This window comes from Cynocephalus volans, chromosome 4 (assembly GCF_027409185.1).
Source record: "Cynocephalus volans isolate mCynVol1 chromosome 4, mCynVol1.pri, whole genome shotgun sequence".
Taxonomy (NCBI): domain Eukaryota; kingdom Metazoa; phylum Chordata; class Mammalia; order Dermoptera; family Cynocephalidae; genus Cynocephalus; species Cynocephalus volans.
This window is the reverse complement of record NC_084463.1, coordinates 151,850,730-151,870,673: the sequence shown is the minus strand read 5'-3', so window position 1 is coordinate 151,870,673 and position 19,944 is coordinate 151,850,730. Positions and strand designations below refer to the sequence as shown.

Below are 19,944 nucleotides of genomic sequence, written 5' to 3'. Positions count from 1 at the left end.
TTTTCACCAACTCCTGTATAAATGTTACTGCCCAAATAGCTCTCAGATTGGTTTATTTCTCACCAGATCCATTGCAGCCAACCCAGTCCAAATGCTATCTATTCTAACTTGGGCTTCTGAAATAGCCACCTGAAATGCTCTCTGCCTTTACACCTTTATTTTTCACAATTTAAAGAAAGTTTTATGTTTAATTATAGTTAAGCACACCATGCATCTAAATAAAAACTGTCTGTGGCTACCCATTGCACTTAGAATATACCCCCAGGTAATTAATATAGACCACCCAATCCCTATGCAGTCTGACTTTGCCAACCTCTCCTGCCTAATTTTCTTAGAGTTAGGTTCTGCTCTATTTCTCTTTCCAAAGTCTAGCCACTCTGAACTACCTCTCCTTCCTCTAATATACACTACTCTCTGCAGCTTGGAATCCCCACCTTTATCACCCACTTTGACTTGTAAACTCTTGATTTATCCTTCAGTTCTCAGGTCAAATATGTCCTCTTCAGATAAATCATGTCTAAGATCCCACACTATGTCATGTATTTCAGTACAGTCTTATGGTCTCTTATTATTTATCCCCGTAACACTAGTCATAATTTATAATTATAAATGTATATAATTATGATTAATGTCCCATGAGTATGTAAGCTTTACCAAGGGCAGATTCTGTATCTTTGTTTCCCTCTCTCTTTCTCTTTCTCTATTTATATATGTATACACACATATACACACACTTTATTTTATTTTTTAATTTTTCTTTTTGTTTTTTTCTTGTTTTTTTGATGTTTTTAATTGACATGTATTGTAAAACCTTTATACACATATATTACCTCATTTTTAATCTTTACAACAACCTTACAATAAAGGTTATTTCCATTCTATAGATAAGAAATCCGGGATTCAGTAAGTTTAAATACACTGTTCTTGGTCATGCAACTGGTGAACTGTATGTAGACCTAAAATTCACACATGCTCTCTCTGTCCTTAGTTTGCCTCTTAACCATTACTAAGCTCATCTAAGACATTACCTTGCCTCACAGTTTTATTTCTTGCAGAATGTAGCTCAGTGCTGCCAGATACACACAAGTTGCTCCATAAATGCGTTTTGAATAAATAAATATACTCATGCTCTGATGTAGAGATAAAGTTTGCTCTAATCATATGACTTTGGGATAACCAATAAATTCTGTATCTCAATATCATTGCTTATAAACAATGGGCCATTTTTTTAAAGTGATAGTCAATATACTTCAGGACTAAAATTTTATGATCTTTTTATTATCATTATTATCATTATGGACTATAATAATTCTTGAGTATCTATTATTTGCAGGCTATCCTGTAGGTCATTCTTTCCTGCCAGTTTTTATTTATTTCAAATTCATGAATGCAACACATATCAAAAGATCTTTTTTTTTTAGGTTGATTTGATCCATTACATTCACGATGAATGATCTCTTCTCATCTCGTTCCAGGAAAATAACTGAGCATCACAATTCGTCTCTTGATACCAGAATAAACACATGAAGATCCTCTTTTATTTTAGTAGCAAATCTCAAAGGAATGCTCAGCCTTATATGATCTCCCAATACAGCTATCACTGGAAAGAGGATTTCTGTGGAGTGAGTAGAAGGCACTTTTTTACTCTAAGTAAATGTGAGAAATTCTGGACTTCAATTGAAATTCAAATGAAGTGACTATTTATGTTTATGAAAGTAAGTATTGTATTTAATTAACTAGGGGAAAAGGCCAATAAATCACAATGTGGACAAAAGACAAAATGGTTCTTAATGTAATCAAACCATAACAGAATTCTGCTTCATGCAGTAGAATAATGTTTTCCTTCCTATAATTATATTTGATGAAGAAAGCTGAAGTGTCCCCACATGTCTTCCATTTGGGCTTTGTTTTATCTTTCTGTGAAACAGGTAGTTAGATGTGTACTTGATGGGTGTTTTCATTCTCATAAACCCTCTGTACCTCTGACCCATTGTTTTTTCTCCTGTTATCTTGCAGGGACCATTTTTATTCTTTGAGGAGGCCAATGTGTAGAAAAATTACAGTAGGTCAATATTTTCATGGCTTTAAAGTTTTTTGCTTTCTATATTGGGTAGTGCATGGGATAGAAGCTCCTTAAGAGGAGTGCAATTATATATATATCTTTGCTATCATACTGTACATTTATTATTAATAGATAACTCAAGAAGTAGCTGATAAAATTACCAACTGAGGGCCGAGCCCGTGGCGCACTCGGTAGAGTGCTGCGCTGGGAGCGCGGCGACGCTCCCGCCGCGGGTTTGGATCCTATATAGGAATGACCAGTGCACTCACTGGCTGAGTGCCGGTCACGAAAAAAAAAAAAACGACAAAAAAAAAAAAAAAAAAAAAAATTACCAACTGAATGGCACAGGGACCAGGGGCATTAAACCTGGAGAGGACTGAGAGATCACTAAGAGATCAGCTTCTTTTGGTGTGAACGTTCCTTTAGGCATCTACTTTTAAAGAATACTCCTGATGAAGAGGGCTGTATGACAGATGGGGAGGAGAGATGATTTATGGGGAGAAGTTTTCTGAGCACGCCTTGAATCCAAAAATGCATGCAGCCAGCTTTAAGTCTGTGAATGAATGGCGAGTAAACGTATCTTAAGAAAATGCTCTTTTCTCTCCATAATATATTGAATCTCCATAATATATTGAATAGTATATACTATTCAATATATTATGCATTCTATTCAAATCACCTTTTTACAGGGAGAAGTGATTTAAAAGTATTAAGAATGGTGAAATGTTGCCTGAACTTTTGGTATGTTTGCAGTTTCTGCAAGAGAAGACATGGAAGTCTGTGTAGTCATAGTATATATGAAATTTAAATCCTTGGGAGGTAAAGCAAATATGGCTGAGTGATGGATTACTGAGATAAACTAATCCTGAAATGTACCAATACATAGTTTTAACTTCTAGTTTTTAAAGTGCTTACTCACATCTGTAATGTCATAAAAGCCCCACTGAACTATGAAAGTCAGGTTAAAAAAAATAGCGTTGTAGAGATGAGTGCTTTATTTAATATCAGCAGTGACCACCTCAGCTCAGAACTAATGTCTCCTGACTCTTGATCCTAAACTGCTTCCAGGAATATACTTTGTTAAAAAATGACCTTAGCACCTGACAGCCTTGATATACAAAGACAAGCTAAATGTCACTTATTTCAATCCTTTTTCCTTAATATGATGAACTTCTGCTTTCACAATAATATTTGTTTAAGCAATAAAATTATAAATTTTTAAACACCTGGTGAAATAAATTGTCTCCCATTCTATAGGTACAGTACCAACGGAGCATTCTTCATTTATCTAGATCAATTAAGTTCATGTCCTAGCACAATGACCAAGATTAAGTTGTTTTGCTTCATTTTTTTTCTTTGCAAAAGTGATTGTTAAAGCCTTGAATCCACTAGCAGAAGTTTAGCATCCTCTGCCAGTCCAGAGCCCTGGCAATCATAACCTAGCCCTTCTTTAGTTGTGTTAAGGTATAACAGGAGCGCTCTGAGGGATGTTGCATCCCCCATTCCTGCAACATTCCTCTCCTGCTTCTACACCTGAAGGAAAGAGGACTCTGAGGTTGTGTTCCACATCTTCCTGTGTTAGTTTTCTACTGCTGCTGCAACAAATTATCGCAAACTTGGTGGCTTAAAACAACAGAAATTTATTATCTAGACATTCTCCAGGTCAGAAGCCTGAAGTCAGTATCACTGATTCAAAATCAAGATGTCAACAAGGCCACAATCCATCCACATACTCTGCCAGCAGGGAGAATCCATCCCCTGCCTCTGCCAGCTCCTGTGGCTGCGAGTATTCCTTGGCTTGCGGCTGCATTTCTCCAGTCTCTGCTCTCATGGTCACATTGCCCCCTCCTTTTCTGTCCGTAGTCAAATCTCCCTCTGCCTCCCTCCTATAAGGATACTTGTGATTGCGTTTAGGGTCCACTCTGGTAATATCCCCATCTCAAGATTTTTAACTTAATAACAAATGCAAAGACTCTCTTCCCATGTAAAGTGACATTCACAGGTTCCAGGTATTAAAACTGGAATATCTTTGTGGGCCATTATTGAGTCTACCGTACTTCTGCAAACCATTCATTTCAGGCAGTTTTCTAAAATCTATTAATTCTATAGGAAATTCAACCCACTTTACGGATGCCATTATCCAATGATTTATAGTGGCATTTCACTTTTGGACACATTTGAGTGTTACACAGGTGGCTGTCCTTGCAAATTCCTACTATGTAAGAAAATCTGTTTTTTATTCAAGTTACATATTTTGTGCATTATGCAACCCTGTATTTTAGGTTTCGTGGATCAAAATTTGAATGAAATGTAATTATTTCCTTCAAAGAAATTATAGTTTAATGTATTTCCAATGATATTCCAAAATATAATTAAAATAAGATTATGCTTTTCCATGTAATTCTCTGGGAAAAAGGCAAATGAATTCAAAGACCTGAAGAGAAATCAAAGCATTTTTTCAAGCTTTCTTTTTCAAATACTCCACATGGTCCCTAAGCACGCTGAAGTGAAACCAGAAGAGAAGATACACAAGTCACCCTCTCCCAAAAAAGAGGAAAAATTAGATTGAAAGAATAAGGTGATGTACGCTATGTCATATAAGGTAGCTTAGATCTGATTTCTCAGTCATCCAAAAGGAATGATACCCAGTTTAACATAACACATCTCACTATGAGCTACATATATGAATAAGTTAGATTTTTCAATTATCTAGAATGGCAAATGATGGAGAAAACATGTAGTGATATCTTAAGTCATGACATGTGTATTAATCTTTTCACAGAACAAGATCATAGAAACTTGAAATCAATGGATGAGAAAAATTTCACCAAAGTGAAGGAGTTCATCTTTTTAGGGTTCACAGCAGACTTGAGGTTACAGCGAGGGTTCTTTTTCACTTTCCTCCTCATTTATGTCTTTAGTCTCTTGGGGAACATCACCCTGATTTCCCTAATTTGTGCTGATTCTCGATTTCACACTCCTATGTATTTCTTCATTGGAAACCTGTCATTTCTGGATCTCTGGTATTCTTCTGTCTATACCCCCAAAATCCTGATGACCTGTATCTCAGATGACAAAAGCATCTCCTTTGCTGGCTGCCTGGCTCAGTTCTTTTTCTCTGCTGGACTGGCTTATAGTGAGTGTTACCTGCTGGCTGCCATGGCCTATGACCGGTATGTGGCCATTTCCAACCCTCTGCTTTATTCCCAGGTTATGTCCCCAAGACTATGTGCCAGTCTTGTTGCAGCTTCATACCTTGGTGGCTTTATAAACTCAACCATCATCACCAGTGAGACATTCACCCTGAGCTTCTGTGGCAATAGCATTGATGATTTTTTCTGTGATCTGCCTCTACTTGTAAAGTTGGCGTGTGATGTGAAAGAGAGCTCTCAGGCTGTGATGTACTTTATACTTGCCTCCAAAGTCATCACTCCCACCACTCTTATCTTTGCTTCCTACTTCTTCATCACTGTCTCCATCTTGAAGATCCGCTCCACCCAGGGCCGTCTCAAGGCCTTCTCCACTTGTGGATCTCACCTGACAGCTGTCACCTTGTACTATGGTACAATTCTCTTTATTTACTCCGGACCAAGCACTAGCTATGCCCTGGAACGGGATAAAGTAGTGTCAGTGTTCTATACTGTAGTGATTCCAATGTTGAACCCCTTAATCTATAGCTTAAGAAATAAAGATGTAAAAGATGCCCTGAGGAGGAAGATAGAGCAAAGTTTTCTGAAATGAAATATTTTAACAGATTATGTCAATGCCATTGTTATGAGCCTGTACTCTCAGAAATGAATAAAATAAGCAAGGAAAAAATTATCTTTTAATGAGGAAACAGCAGTCTGCATATTTTGTTTAAATTGCAACTGATGTATTTGAATGTGTTTTTAAAATAAACAAGTCTCAGTCATTTGGAAAAACTACTATGCATGCTAGCTTGGAACAGAGTTTATTAAATTGTTGGGAATTTTAGAAGTTTGGAAGAAATCAGAGATTTATACGACCCCAAAAGCACGGGCAACCAAAGGAAAAATAAACAAATGGGATTATATCAAACTAAAAAGCTTCTGCACAGCAAAAGAAACAATTAAAAGAGTTAAAAGACAACCAACAGAGTGGGAGAAAATATTTGCAAAATATACATCTGACAAAGGATTAATATCCAGAATATATAAGGAACTCAAACAACTTTACAAGAAGAAAACAAGCAACCCAATTAAAAAATGGGCAAAAGAGCTAAGTAGGCATTTCTCTAAGGAAGATATACAAATGGCCAACAGACATATGAAAAAATGCTCAACATCACTCAGCATCCGGGAAATGCAAATCAAAACCACATTGAGATACCATCTAACCCCAGTTAGGATGGCTAAAATCCAAAAGACTATGAACGATAAATGCTGGCGAGGCTGCGGAGAAAAAGGAACTCTCATACATTGTTGGTGGGACTGCAAAATGGTGCAGCCTCTATGGAAAATGGTATGGAGGTTCCTTAAACAATTGCAAATAGATCTACCATACGACCCAGCCATCCCACTGTTGGGAATATACCCAGAGGAATGGAAATCATCAAGTCGAAGGTATACCTGTTCCCCAATATTCATCGCAGCACTCTTTACAATAGCCAAGAGTTGGAACCAGCCCAAATGCCCATCATCAGATGAGTGGATACGGAAAATGTGGTACATCTACACAATGGAATACTACTCAGCTATAAAAACGAATGAAATACTGCCATTTGCAACAACATGGATGGACCTTGAGAGAATTATATTAAGTGAAACAAGTCAGGCACAGAAAGAGAAATACCACATGTTCTCACTTATTGGAGGGAGCTAAAAATTAATATATAAATTCACACACACACACACATACACAAACCGGGGGGGGGGGGGAGGAAGAAGATATAACAACCACAATTATTTGAAGTTGATACAACAAACAAACAGAAAGGACATTGTTGGGGGGGAGGGGGGGGAGGGAGAAGGGAGGGAGGTTTTGGTGATGGGGAGCATTAATCAGCTACAATGTATATCGACAAAATAAAATTAAAAAAAAAAAAAAAAAAAAAAAAAAAAAAATAAAAGCATTTTCACTTGACGTGTCATAACTTGCCTATGTCTATAATATTTTAAAATATAAATGGGAATAATATAACTGGTTATGAAATCATTGCCAGATTTTGACAGATTAAGTGACTTCAAATCAGCTAGTTCATAAGGAAACAGAAATGCAAACCAGAACTTACAACTTCAAATGTACTTACCTCTCTTGTTAGGATAGAGAGTGGGTTAGAAAGTCATATGAAAAATATCTACTGTAAAATGCCCCTAGAAACAATTCACTTTTTTCTTTTCTGGTTCTTATTTTTTGGCCTTCCATTACACAGAGATAACAGATTTCTGGGCCGGCCCCGTGGCTCACTTGGGAGAGTGTGGCGCTGGTTGCACCGAGGCTGTGGGTTCGGATCCTATATAGGGATGGCCAGTGCGCTCACTGGCTGAGCGTGGTGCAGACCAGACCGTGCCGAGGGTTGCGATCCCCTACTGGTCAGAAAAAAAAAAAAAAAAAAAAAAGAAAAGATAACAGATTTCTCTGGAAATAAATGAAGTAGACTACAAATATCATTACATACAGTCACTGTGTACTTCCAATAAGTGTATTTTCCCCAACAATTAAAGAATTAACTGCAAAAGTATAGCAGCTGCATATGATAAAGAGAAATGGAGATATAGATAGAAAGACCCAGATAGATAAAGTAGATACAGAGAAAGACAGATTTCAATAAGTTTTATATCTAAGAAAGATTCAGAGCGAAAATCTCTACTGGGTAAAGGAGTGATTGATGACAATTAAGGATCTGTGAATGTTTGCATTTCTTTTTTCAGTTTTATGAATTAATAAAATGTTAGAGAATATTTCACTGTAATGTATCACATTTCCTAATTTTAGTACTCTTTTCACATGTAAAACATGAGATTATTCCAATATAAAAAGGCCCTAGTGTCGATCACTGAGAGTGTTATTTTACCATTGTTGCCATAACAAAGTGTCACAGAGTGGGTGGCTTAAAAAATGGAACTTTATTTTCTCACGGTTCTGGAGAACAGAGGTTCATGTTCGAGATGCTGGCAGGGTTGGTTTCTTCTGAGATTTTTCTTCTTGGCTTGCAGGTGGCGGCTGTCTTGCTGTGTTCTCACATGGTCTTTTTTCTGTTCATTCACATCCCTGGTGTCTCTTGGTATGTCCAAATTTCCTTTTTATAAAGACACCGGTCAGATTGAATTGGAATCCACCCTGTTTCATTTTAACTTAGTAGCATCTTTAAAGGACCCATCTCTAAAACAGTCATTCTGAGGTACTAGAGGTTAGGACTTCAACATATAAACATCTGGGGGACAAAATTCAAACCATAACACCAGGGAAGGGTAGCTGTTTCCCAATGGAAGAGATAAGGAAAGGTAGCCTGAAAATAAAGAAGAGTATGTGTCAAGGAAAAAAAAAAATGGAGCACAAGATACGGTCTAGAAAAGTCTGATTAGTACAGTCTGGAGATATTCAATTATCATTTTCTTCTTTTCTTTCTATTTATTTATTTATTTTTGATTATACGTATTTATGGAGTACAGAGTTGACTATCAGTATTTGTGTATAATATGTGATGGTCAAATCAGACACATTCAATAATTATACTGTGACTTAGGAACATTGAGAGTCAACATTTAACAAAATATTACTCATTTCATCAAATCCTAATTAATACCTCACCCCAAACTCCAAGTGAACTCTAATTGCATCTTTGGAGACTGAGGTACATATTTCTGAGCTGCTGTGTGGGAGGAGTCTCAAAGGGCTACTGAGGAAATATATATATTGGGCCCACCAAAGTCACACCAAAACACCAGAGGAGGGGAAAAAGGGTGTCATTTCTAAGAAATGGCCTTCTCTACCAAGGGTAAGCAACTGGGATAAGGGGCTGCTAAGCAGTTTGGCCTCTCTGTGACCTCAGCTGCAGTCAGAAGGGGGATACAGAGTCTGGCTTGGCTCTGAAAAGATTATTGCTATGCCAAACTTACACACAGGCACATGCTCACAAACATGCATACACACACACACACACACACACACACAGGCATATACACAATCCCTTCTAAATCAGATTCCACCCAAAGGTACATTATTCCCTTATCTGGAATTTGAAATTTCATTCTGACATTTACACCAGACCATCATATAGTCACTTACACAGTAGACAAATCAAAAAGACAAAATGAAAAAAAGTGACTTGGTTTTAGACTCCAGATTGCTGTGCTACCCTGTGCTGTCCTGACTACTAGTGTATGATATTTTCACTTCTTGGTCCTTAATTTCAGGTGTCGGAGGGACACATTCCTTCCATAGAAGTTTTCTTGGTCCAGTGAAGGGAGCAGGAAACAGGCTCCCACATGGGGAGGTTCATCCTGAGAAGCCATTCTACATGAGACTCTTTGTCATGACTGGCTCTGACATTTTCTGTGCCTTTTACTACACATTCACATCTAACTGGAAATGCACTTTAAATTTAAGGTGGATTTGAGGTCTTGGGAATGAGTCCTCGCTTTTATTCACTTGTTCTTATGATACAGAAAATTGTGCCAGGCAAGTCCACTTGAGAACAGATTTTGTTCTGAATACTTTGAGTTACAAATAAAAGTTAGGCTAGAAACTAGAAATAGAAAGTTAGAAGATGGATAAAAGTTTAGAAATAAAAGTAAGAATAGAGACTAGAAATGTAATGTTAGAAGCAGAGAGTACTTTGGGAAGAAGTTTCAAAATACAGTGGTAATTAACTAATTATTCATTCCGGAAATAATAATTTAGTGCCAAGTAGTTACTGCAAACTGTTCTTTATACTGGGATAAAGCCGAAAACAAAAGAGAAACATTTTTCCCTGTGGATGTGGCATTGTGGTGAGAAGAAACAGGCAATAAATTTAAGAAACAGGAGTTAGAATATGACAATAGACACGGGGTTTAAAAATAGAGCAGAATCTGAGTAGAGTAATAATAGTGAAGATTATTAGGGAGATATGGGCATGGAATTTAAAAAAGAGTGACCAGTATAGGCCTTAGGCAAAAAAAGACCTCCGAAAGGAAATTAAAGGAGATGAATGGGTGAGCCAAGCAAACATCTGGAGAATAGTGTTTCAGCAGAGGGAACAGACTGCTCAAAAATCTTTGATACTGACACAGGATGGCCCATTTGAGAAACAGTGAAAAGGTGAGCAAAGCTGCAGCAGCACGGACGAGGGGCGAGTGTGGTGTTAGAAGATGAGGTCTTGTAGCTAAGGGAGAGCCAGGCTAGGGATGATTTTTGGCCATTGTGCATTTACCTCTCATTCCAAATAAAAACAGCTACCATTTCATAGGTATGTTTTCTGTCCACACAATAGGCTGTTCATTTTACCTACATAGCAATGATATTTTCTTAACTTTTGAGAGGTAAAGACATGTAGATTGGGGAGCTGTTAAGATTTTCAAAGATTACAGAGCAACCAAGTGATGGAATCAGGTTTTGAACTCAGGTACCAATTCTATTGTGCAATTCTGCCTGTAACAGGCCCGTCTGCTCTCAGCTGGTCTTGTTAGCTCTTAGCTCAGTTGTGGGATAAATCACAGAAAATGGCCCACCTATATGTCTGCAGCCAGCTTACAGTCAACTGGGGTGACAGAGATAGCGAGGCCAGATGTCTTATTATCCAGCAAGCTAACTCAGGCTTAATTACACAGTTATGGCAGAATTCTAAAATTGAGATGAGAAGCATAAAAAGCCTCTTGAAACCCAGGCTTGGAATGCACTTGGGGTTGCCTATGCTGCAACAAATTATCCAAAGCAAATCACCAGATCAAGCAAGTCTCAAGGAGTGGATAAAACAAAATCAACTCTTAAAATCAGTAAAGAATTGTAGCCTTTCTATTTTTTTTTTTTTGGTAGTATAACACATAGTTCATAGATTTGTGGTTTAGTTTCATTTCTCTCTTTCTATTTTAAGTATAAGAGCTTTGGTACAAACATATAATGCGATAACATTGTGATAAAATTATAATGCATGCAGAAATCAGACTATACTATAAATTTTCATCAAATTTATTTATCCATCCCTTCCATGATTTTATAGTTTCTAGTATAAAAATTGAGGTGGGAAACTTTGGTAACAACCCATATTTTGAAAATACTTCATCCTTAGACTTCACCAGCATGTCTTGGAGAAATTATAATATAAATAGACATTCCCAGTTAGAGGAAAGGTTGAGACAGATGGTCTTTGAATCCTGTCCACCAGGATAAGATCCCAGTATATACAATTCTTAGTAATTCTACATACAATTTTTAATGCCTCCCTTTTCTGCCTTTATCAGAAGACTGCTCTGGACAGGGGACACAGGAATGAGAAATTCACAGTGTCCTGTTAAGGGTGGACCCTTTCATCGACTTTCATACCTGCAGCCAGAGTGAAATTTCAATGAGCATATCTCATTATGCTACTTGCTCATAACTGCAATGACTGCAATTTCTGTTGGTTTAAAGGATAAGATCCTTAATATGGCTTCCAAAAAGTTGTGATGTGGTGACTTTATGGCTCATGTGAGGCACTTCTCTCCATCGTTATTGAACCTCCCTCAGTTTCTTTGCCTCACCTCTCATGCTTTCTCCCATGTGAAAGCTGTGATGTGCATGTACTTTCCCAATAACGGGTTTCCTCTCCCCTCTCTCCTTACCACACAGAGGTAGGTCATCTGGCTCAACTCTTCTCATTTTTCAAGTCACATTTAAATAGCTCATCTTCTGGGGATACTTTGAGCAGTAGACTAGCAAATTTCTTCTCTCAGTTATTTCTCTTTTTAGAATCAGAAAAAGAAGTATAGTAAATGGCTCTGCACAGATAAATCCATATTTTTCCCAAATTTTATAGTTTTAAAAATGAGACTTCCCACATGTTTTCTTGTACAAACTGGTTATAAGGTAGGAGATAATGTTCATAGTAACCATTGAGATAGTTGTTATAACATGACATTTTATACACTATAAATATAATAACCATATATTTCTGCCAAGATTATTCTACTCAGCTTTAGCAGGTTCAGGACAAGAATTATAGTGTGCAAATGCATGATAGCAAAGCACTATATATTTAACCGTGAGCTGATAGGTCATGTTAGATAATTAAAGGGAAATCAATCATGTGAGCAATCTAGTTTGGCTGAAGTCATAACAGATGAAGAGAAGTGTTGGGAGAGAGGGCTATAAAGGCAAGTTAAAACCAGCTTAAGGAAGCTTGGGCATAGGATTAAAGCATCTGTACTCTATGTGCTTCTGAAGGAGATGCATTATATACTAATAGTGATACACTATATACTAACAGAGAAGTGGAATATTCTTTAGGTCTTCAATCTGCTTTTACCCATGTTATCAATCAAATCATGTGCTCAATGAACATCATCACCTACATTTCAAATATTAGGATACTTATACCTTGCTTCTAAAAAGAAGAAACACCAAATAGACCAAGCGGTAGAAGTCTTGAGTTTGCATTCTAGCTATGACACTGACTGAAGCTTTGTCTGAAGGAAAATGTTTTAGACATTGAGATTATCAACATCCTCTCTTAGCTTCAGCTTTTTCTCCCTCTCCCTTAATAGACAGAAGAGCGTAAGCTGGTTACTGGGACCTTGGCCTTAATTTGGCAATGTTTTAAATTAGACACCTTTTCTTAGCTTCTCTTTGGGAGCCTTTGAGCTTCAGGATATGAAATGTAATGAATTCATGGTTTCTCAATGCCTTGCTACCAAAAATTGGTTCTCCCTAATGTTCAGCATCCATTGTATCAAAATGTGCCTGAATATGAATAAAAATCTTAAGGAGAAGAAGATGGAAAATAAAGTATTCTGAATAGAAATATTTTTTAAAAACTCTTTTCTTTTTTTAGGGGTTTTTAGAGGGCTGTGCCTTAACTAGGAGAATGTGAAAGAAAAACTATTCACCTGAAAAAGAGAGGTAAATGGCTAAACCACTGAGAGCATAAATTCTTGACTAAGAAGATTCTGGGTTCAAATACCAGCTCTGTTGTTCACCAGTTCTGTGACATGGAGCATGTTACTTGAAATCTCTGTATTCATTTTTATCAAGCATGACATAAGTATTATAATAACACCTACTTGATAAAGTTGTGATGAGACTTGATTGGATTAAGTACAGGACTTAGAATAATAACTAGCACATAGAAATGTATGTATATATTTCTATTTGTACTAATAGCAGCAGGAGTAGTGTAATATATCTGTATTCATATACCTAACACCATAAGAATGCCTGACACATAAGAAGTTCTCAATTACTTCTGGAAGGATACTGAAATTTTTGAATGCATACTATGTACGAAACATTGAGCTAAGTGTTTTCAACTATATCTCCTTTGCTCATCAGACAATTTGTCAGGAAGTTATTCATCATCTTCCTGAGATTCATTTTTTCTCATCTCTTTCATGAGAATAAGGGACTTGTCCTGCATTAAACAGTTCATAAGTGAAATCCCTAATTCAAAAATAATTTCTGACTCCCATTCCAGGGGTCTCCCTAAGTCACAGACCGAAGTTCTATAATTCCAGATGGTAAGGGATAAAAGTTCACATCATCTTTATAATTGATTTAATTAATATCCTTGTTTACTTATTTCAGTAAAAAAATCAACAAGTGATTTTTTTCCCCCTCTTAATGTTAATCAGGCTTTAACCTCTTTGGACATGGAAGTGGGAAATCGCACTGTCCTGACTGAATTCATCTTGATGGGCTTCTCAGGCAACCCCCAGTGGCAGCTGATTCTATTTGGAATATTTCTGACACTCTATTTGGCAACCTTGTCAGGAAACATGATCCTGGTTGTCTTAATCCGCATTGATTCCCGCCTGCACATCCCTATGTACTTTTTCATTGGCAATCTGTCTTTTTTGGATTTCTGGTATACTTCTGTGTATACCCCCCAAATCCTGGCCACTTGTGTCTCAGAAGATAAGCGCATTTCTTTGGCTGGATGTGGGGCTCAGTTATTCTTTTTCTGTGTTGTAGCCTACGTGGAGTGCTATCTCCTAGCAGCCATGGCATATGACCGCCATGTGGCAATTTGTAATCCATTACTTTATTCGGGTACCATGACTGGTTCTCTGTGTACTGGGCTTGTTGCTGGCTCCTACATAGGAGGGTTTTTGAATGCCATAGCCCATACTGCCAACACATTCCGCCTGAATTTCTGTGGTAAAAATATCATTGACCACTTTTTCTGTGATGCACCACCATTGGTAAAAATGTCCTGTACAGACACCCGGGTCTATGAAAAAGTTCTCCTGGGTGTAGTAGGCTTCACAGTCCTCTCCAGCATTCTTGCCATCCTGATTTCCTATTTCAACATTGTCTTGGCTATCCTGAGGATCCGCTCAGCCTCAGGAAGACGCAAAGCATTTTCCACCTGTGCTTCATACCTAATCTCGGTCATGCTCTTCTATGGATCCTTGCTCTTCATGTACTCAAGGCCTAGTTCCACCTACTCCTTGGAGAGAGACAAAGTGGCTGCCCTGTTCTACACCGTGGTCAACCCATTGCTCAACCCTCTCATCTATAGCCTGAGAAACAAAGATGTCAAAGAGGCCTTTAGGAAAGCAACACAGACGGTTTGACCACAAACATGGAGGTTGTCATTTTTGCTGAATGTTGTTATGGCATTTTCCAAATAACTGGGTTATAGCTATGTTTGTACCTATTTTTGAACTTCATTTAAATTCAACAAATTATACTTAAAACAATAAAATACTGAGCCAACCATTCTTCAATTATTGTTTTGTTGTGATAATAATAATAATAAGTTTTAAAACTTATAGTACTAAATTGTTTGATGCTGTGCAGTATGGTATTTTGCCTCTTTGCAGTTCTAGATTTTTCATAAATTTCATTCTGTTAGTTGTCTTTCGAAGATCTTGGGGGAAAAGAAGATAATTCATGGTTTTATGGATATAGTTTGACTTTGAAGCTTGGTGAGCAATCTTTACTGGGTGAGGAGAAGATTTGGAATGGCAAGATTCCTGAAAATTTCCCCAAGAGTTTACAAATACTTGTTGGGTAAGGAGTTAAATTCTTTCATAAAGCTCAAAATAACATTAAGCCAAATAAAACAAATTAACAATAAAAACAACAACAACAAAAAGTTTGGAGGGTCCCCCACTTCCTTCTGCTTTTTCCTTTGTGCTGATGGAGAAAAACAGAGTACTCGACTGCTCTGTGACTTGACCAGTTGTGTGTTTTCTCCTGCGGGCCTGAACCCAAGCCAGAGACTTGAACATTCCCAAGCACTGAAAAATTTTTTTAGGTTGTTGCCTGAAAGACTGAAAGATCAAACATACTGCTAAACATGTAGGCGCTAGCGATGGTTCTGGGCCCAAATCCTTAAAACTTCAAAAAAACTCCATAACTCATTCTCTTAAGTTCCCCTAATAAATGCTTTGGACTGATCACCCTGGCATTTAGTGCTTCTTTCTTGGAATCAAAACGGGCCACTTCTCAGGACAGTATGGGGCAGTCTCATATGGGACTTCCCCTGCTGCTGCTTTTGTGAAAACTCCTGTCACGAGTTCTTGGGGATAGAACTACATTCTAGACCCAATGCTTCTGTTTTTTCACCTGATTTCAATTAGGAAAAAAACTTATTGCACATTATTCAGTATATGGCAGATTGAGATGATATTTTATTTAATACCTTAAAAAGACTGCAAATTGAGGATAATTTTAAAACATATTTTAATCATTGTAATTTTTTTCTGATTTATTTTTTAAAGAAATGTATTGATTATACATACTTATGGGGTACAGAGTTATATTTCACTAAATCTATAAAATGTTTAATGATCAAATCACGGTAATAGCATATTAATCATTGCAAAACATAATCATTTCATTGTGATGTGAATATTTGATCTCTTCTATACTACCCATTTGATAACATGCAATAATTATTAATTATAGACTCCAAGCTCAACTGTACACCAATAGAACTTATTTTTCTCTTCTAGCTGTAATTTTGCAACCATTATCCAGTCTTTCACTTTCCCCCACCCCCTCCACTTTCCCACCTCTCATAAACTCAGTTCTACCCTCCCCTTCAAAAAGTTCAATTTTTTATTGATTGATTGATTGACTGATTGATTTGCTCCCACATGTGAATGAGAACATGCAGTATTTCTCTTTCTTTGCCTGGCTTATTTCACTTCGCATTATTTTCTCCAAGCTCATCCACACTGCTGCAAATGACAGAATTTCATTCTTTTTTATGGCTAAGTAGTATTCCATTGTATATATTCTCTCTATCCAATCATCCACTGATGCACATTTAGGTTGGCTCCATATCTTGGCTATTGTGAATAGAGCTGTGATAAACATGTGAGTGAATATATTCCTTTACATGACGGTTTCCGTTTCTTTGATTATATACCCAGTAGTGTGATTCCTGGATTATATGGTAGTTCCATCTATAGTTGTTTGAGAAACTACCATACTCTTGGCCATTTTTTAATCAGATTATTTGTTTCTTTTTTACTATTGTATTTTTAAGTCCCTTCTATATTCTTGATATTAATATCTTTTTTGTTGCTTAGTTTGCAAATATTTTCTCCCATTCTGCAGGTTGTCTCTTCTCCCTGATGATTCTTTTCTTCGCTGTGAAGAAGCATTTAAGTTTGATATAATCTTATTTGTTTATTTTTTCTGTTGTTGCCTATGCTTTTGGGGTCTTATTCTTAAACTCTTTGCCTGATCCTACATCCTGAAACATGTTCCTTGTGTTTTCTTCTAGAAGTTTTTATAGTTTCAGGTCTTATATTTTAGTCTTTAATGCTTTTTAAGTTGACATTGGTATAGGGTGAGAGATAGGGGTGTTTTTCCATTCCTCTTTGCATGGATATCCACTTTACTCAGCACTATTTATTGAACAGGCTCCCCTTTTTCCAATGTATGGTCTCAGTGCTTTCTTCAAAGATCAGTTGGCTGTAAATACATAAATTTATTTTTGGGTTTTTTTATTCTGTTCTGTTGGTCCATGTATCTGTTTTTATGCCAGTATCAGGCTGTCTTCATTACTATACCACTGTAGCATATTTTTAAGTCAGGTAGTATAATGCTTCCATCTTTATCGCTTTTTCTCAGGATTGGTTTGGTTATTTGGGGTCTTTAGTTGTTCTATAGGAATGTTAGGATTATTTTTTCTATTACTCTGATGGATTCCATTGGTATTTTGATAGGGGCTTCAAAGTAATCTGTAGATTACTTTGGATAGTGTGGTCATCTTCACAATATTATTTCTTCCTATCCATGAATATGGAATGTCTTTCTATTTTTTGTGTCCTTTTTAATTTCTTTCGGCAGTGTTCTGTAGTTTTCTGCACAGAGATCTTTCACTCCCTTGGTTAATTTTTTTCCTATGTATTTATTTTTGGTAGCTATCGTAAGTAGGATTAATTTCTTGATTACTTTTTCTGCCAGTTTGATATTGGTGTATAAAAATGCCAGTGATTTTTGTATATTGTGTTTGTATCCTGCAACTTTCCTGAATTTATTTTTCTGCTCCAAGAGTTTTTTTGGTAGCATCTTTTGATTTTTCTCTGTATCAGATAATGTCATCTGCAAACAGGGACAATTTGACTTCCTTGGCCAGCCGACAAAAAATAATAATAATAATAATAATAAAGTTAAAGATTATAGTTACATTTCACAAATTAGAAGCTTTCAGCTCAGAGGTTAACAATGTTTAATTGAAAGATTATAGCAATTGCTAGAATGAGCAAATTTTCAAAATTCATTAAAATTAAAAAAATTAGGACAAATTGTTGTAGCCACTTATCATTTTATTATCTCCAACATTTATCATCTTTGCTTTTCAACACAATTCTGTACTATCTCTTTCCATCAAGAAAATTTAAAAAATTTCTGTTACTTTATTAACAAGAAAGCCCTGTGAGTACTTGACTAGACGGATTTGGAGTGTATTCTCCAAATGTCAATGATCCATATTATGTTTTATTCACATCTCCATAATACATATTATGTAGGGAAAAATTATTGATTCAGCATTATGGGAGAGAACAAAGTAAAATTAATTCTCTGAGATACAAGAAGTATTCACCCTTCTATTAAGCATTAATTTGAGATACTGATTTAAAAATAGTATATTAATATTGAATTGAATCTGTAATTCTATAGGATAGATTACAATCTGATAACAGAAACAAAGCAAACAAAAATTTTTCTTGTTGAATTTTTTAATTTAATAGGAAAACATTTTTCTCCCACTCCAGTTCCCCAAACTTGCCCTGAAGCAATGTGTTAGACTTAGCACTGATTAGAGAAATTGAGGTCAGTTTAGACTTTGGCTTGGGCTAACTTGAAGAATTTTTTCAGAGCTTCTTTCACATCTTTATTCCTCAGACTGTAGATCATGGGATTCAACATGGGAAACAACACAGTATAAAAGGTAGAAACCACTTTGTCCCTCTCAAGGGAATAGCTGGAACTTGGGCGAGAGTAGATGTAGAGAATGGAGCCGTAGTACAAGGTGACAGAGATCAGGTGGGAGGAGCAGGTGGAGAAGGCTTTGAGGCGGCCCTGTGTGGAGTGGATCTGCAAGACAGCGGCAATGATGAAGAGGTAGGAGGCGAGTATGAGCAGCGCGGGGGTGATGACATTGGAGGCCAGGAGGAAGTACAGCACGGCCTGGTAGCTATCCTTCACATCACATGCCAACTTCACCAGGGGTGGGACATCACAGAAAAAGTCATCGATGACATTGTCACCACAAAAATCCAATGTGAATGTGTTGCTTGTTAATATTATTGCATTGACAAAACCCCCAGTATATGAATGGACAACCAAACAGATGCACAATCTCCTTGACATGGCCTGAGCATAAAGCAGGGGGTTGGAAATGGCCACATAGCGGTCATAAGCCATGGCAGCCAGCAGGTAGCACTCACTGTAGGCCAGCCCCGCAGAAAAGAAGAACTGAGACAGGCAGCCAGCAAAGGAGATGGTTTTGTCTTCAGAGATGCAGGTCACTAGGATCTTTGGGGTGTAGACAGAGGAATACCAGAGATCCAGAAAAGACAGATTTCCAATAAAAAAATACATGGGCGTGTGGAGTTGGGAGTCATTACAGATCAACATTATGAGGGTGGTATTTCCTGCTAGGGTCACAGAGTACACGCCAAGGAACACCACAAACAGGACGAGCTGCATCACAGGGCCTTTTGTGAAGCCCAACAGGATGAACTCAGTCACTGTGTGATTGCTCCTCTCCATGGCTTGGCTTAAAGAGACCTCACCTATTAATGGAGTAGAGAAGAGTTTAATCGCATCAGCCAATATCAAATGAGGGTATTATCTGTGTTCAGCACCTAAGATGTGGCCAACACTCATCAGGAATCTTGCCTGCCTTTGACAGGTAATGAGTATTTTCTGAAGTTCAGTATATTCGTTTTAATAAAATGCATTTAGTACTCAGAGCAGGAAAGCCATATGTTGTTGGGGGAGTTTTATTCATTTTTCAGATAATAATTTTTGAGCCCCAGGTGCTGACCCTTAATTTATGGAGCCTTTGTTCTAGAAGGAAGAGATATACCTATAAAAACAAATAAGTAAATACAGATAGATTTTCAGTTAATGTTTGATGTTATTAAGAAAATAAAATTAAAAGATAGGTTAAAAATGAACAAGGAGATGAACTAATTATGTTTAGACACTGAGAGAAAAAGAACCCTTTTCCCATTTCTCTGCTAGGAATGGACAAGTTGTTCAGAGCCTTGAGAACT

General features: G+C 37.0%; 3 protein-coding genes across 3 annotated transcripts; 2 read left to right on the top strand and 1 right to left on the bottom strand.

The window, feature by feature from the left end:
• The first annotated feature begins 4,870 nt into the window (after nucleotides 1–4,870).
• On the top strand, nucleotides 4,871–5,803 carry LOC134376595 (olfactory receptor 9G19-like). The gene has a single exon (XM_063095085.1). The coding sequence runs from the start codon at nucleotides 4,871–4,873 to the stop codon at nucleotides 5,801–5,803; it is 933 nt and encodes a 310-aa protein (XP_062951155.1).
• An 8,042-nt stretch (nucleotides 5,804–13,845) lies between these two features.
• LOC134377168 (olfactory receptor 9G4-like) lies at nucleotides 13,846–14,772 on the top strand. Its single transcript, XM_063095784.1, has one exon. The coding sequence runs from the start codon at nucleotides 13,846–13,848 to the stop codon at nucleotides 14,770–14,772; it is 927 nt and encodes a 308-aa protein (XP_062951854.1).
• Nucleotides 14,773–18,499: 3,727 nt separating this feature from the next.
• Nucleotides 18,500–19,435, bottom strand: LOC134376956 (olfactory receptor 9G19-like). The gene has a single exon (XM_063095546.1). The coding sequence runs from the start codon at nucleotides 19,433–19,435 to the stop codon at nucleotides 18,500–18,502; it is 936 nt and encodes a 311-aa protein (XP_062951616.1).
• Nucleotides 19,436–19,944: the final 509 nt, after the last annotated feature.

Bases quoted from the DNA above. Each gene is read 5' to 3' on its own strand.
- LOC134376595 (XM_063095085.1), top strand. From the start codon at position 4,871: ATGGATGAGAAAAATTTCACCAAAGTGAAGGAGTTCATCTTTTTAGGG.
- LOC134376956 (XM_063095546.1), bottom strand. From the start codon at position 19,435: ATGGAGAGGAGCAATCACACAGTGACTGAGTTCATCCTGTTGGGCTTC.
- LOC134377168 (XM_063095784.1), top strand. From the start codon at position 13,846: ATGGAAGTGGGAAATCGCACTGTCCTGACTGAATTCATCTTGATGGGC.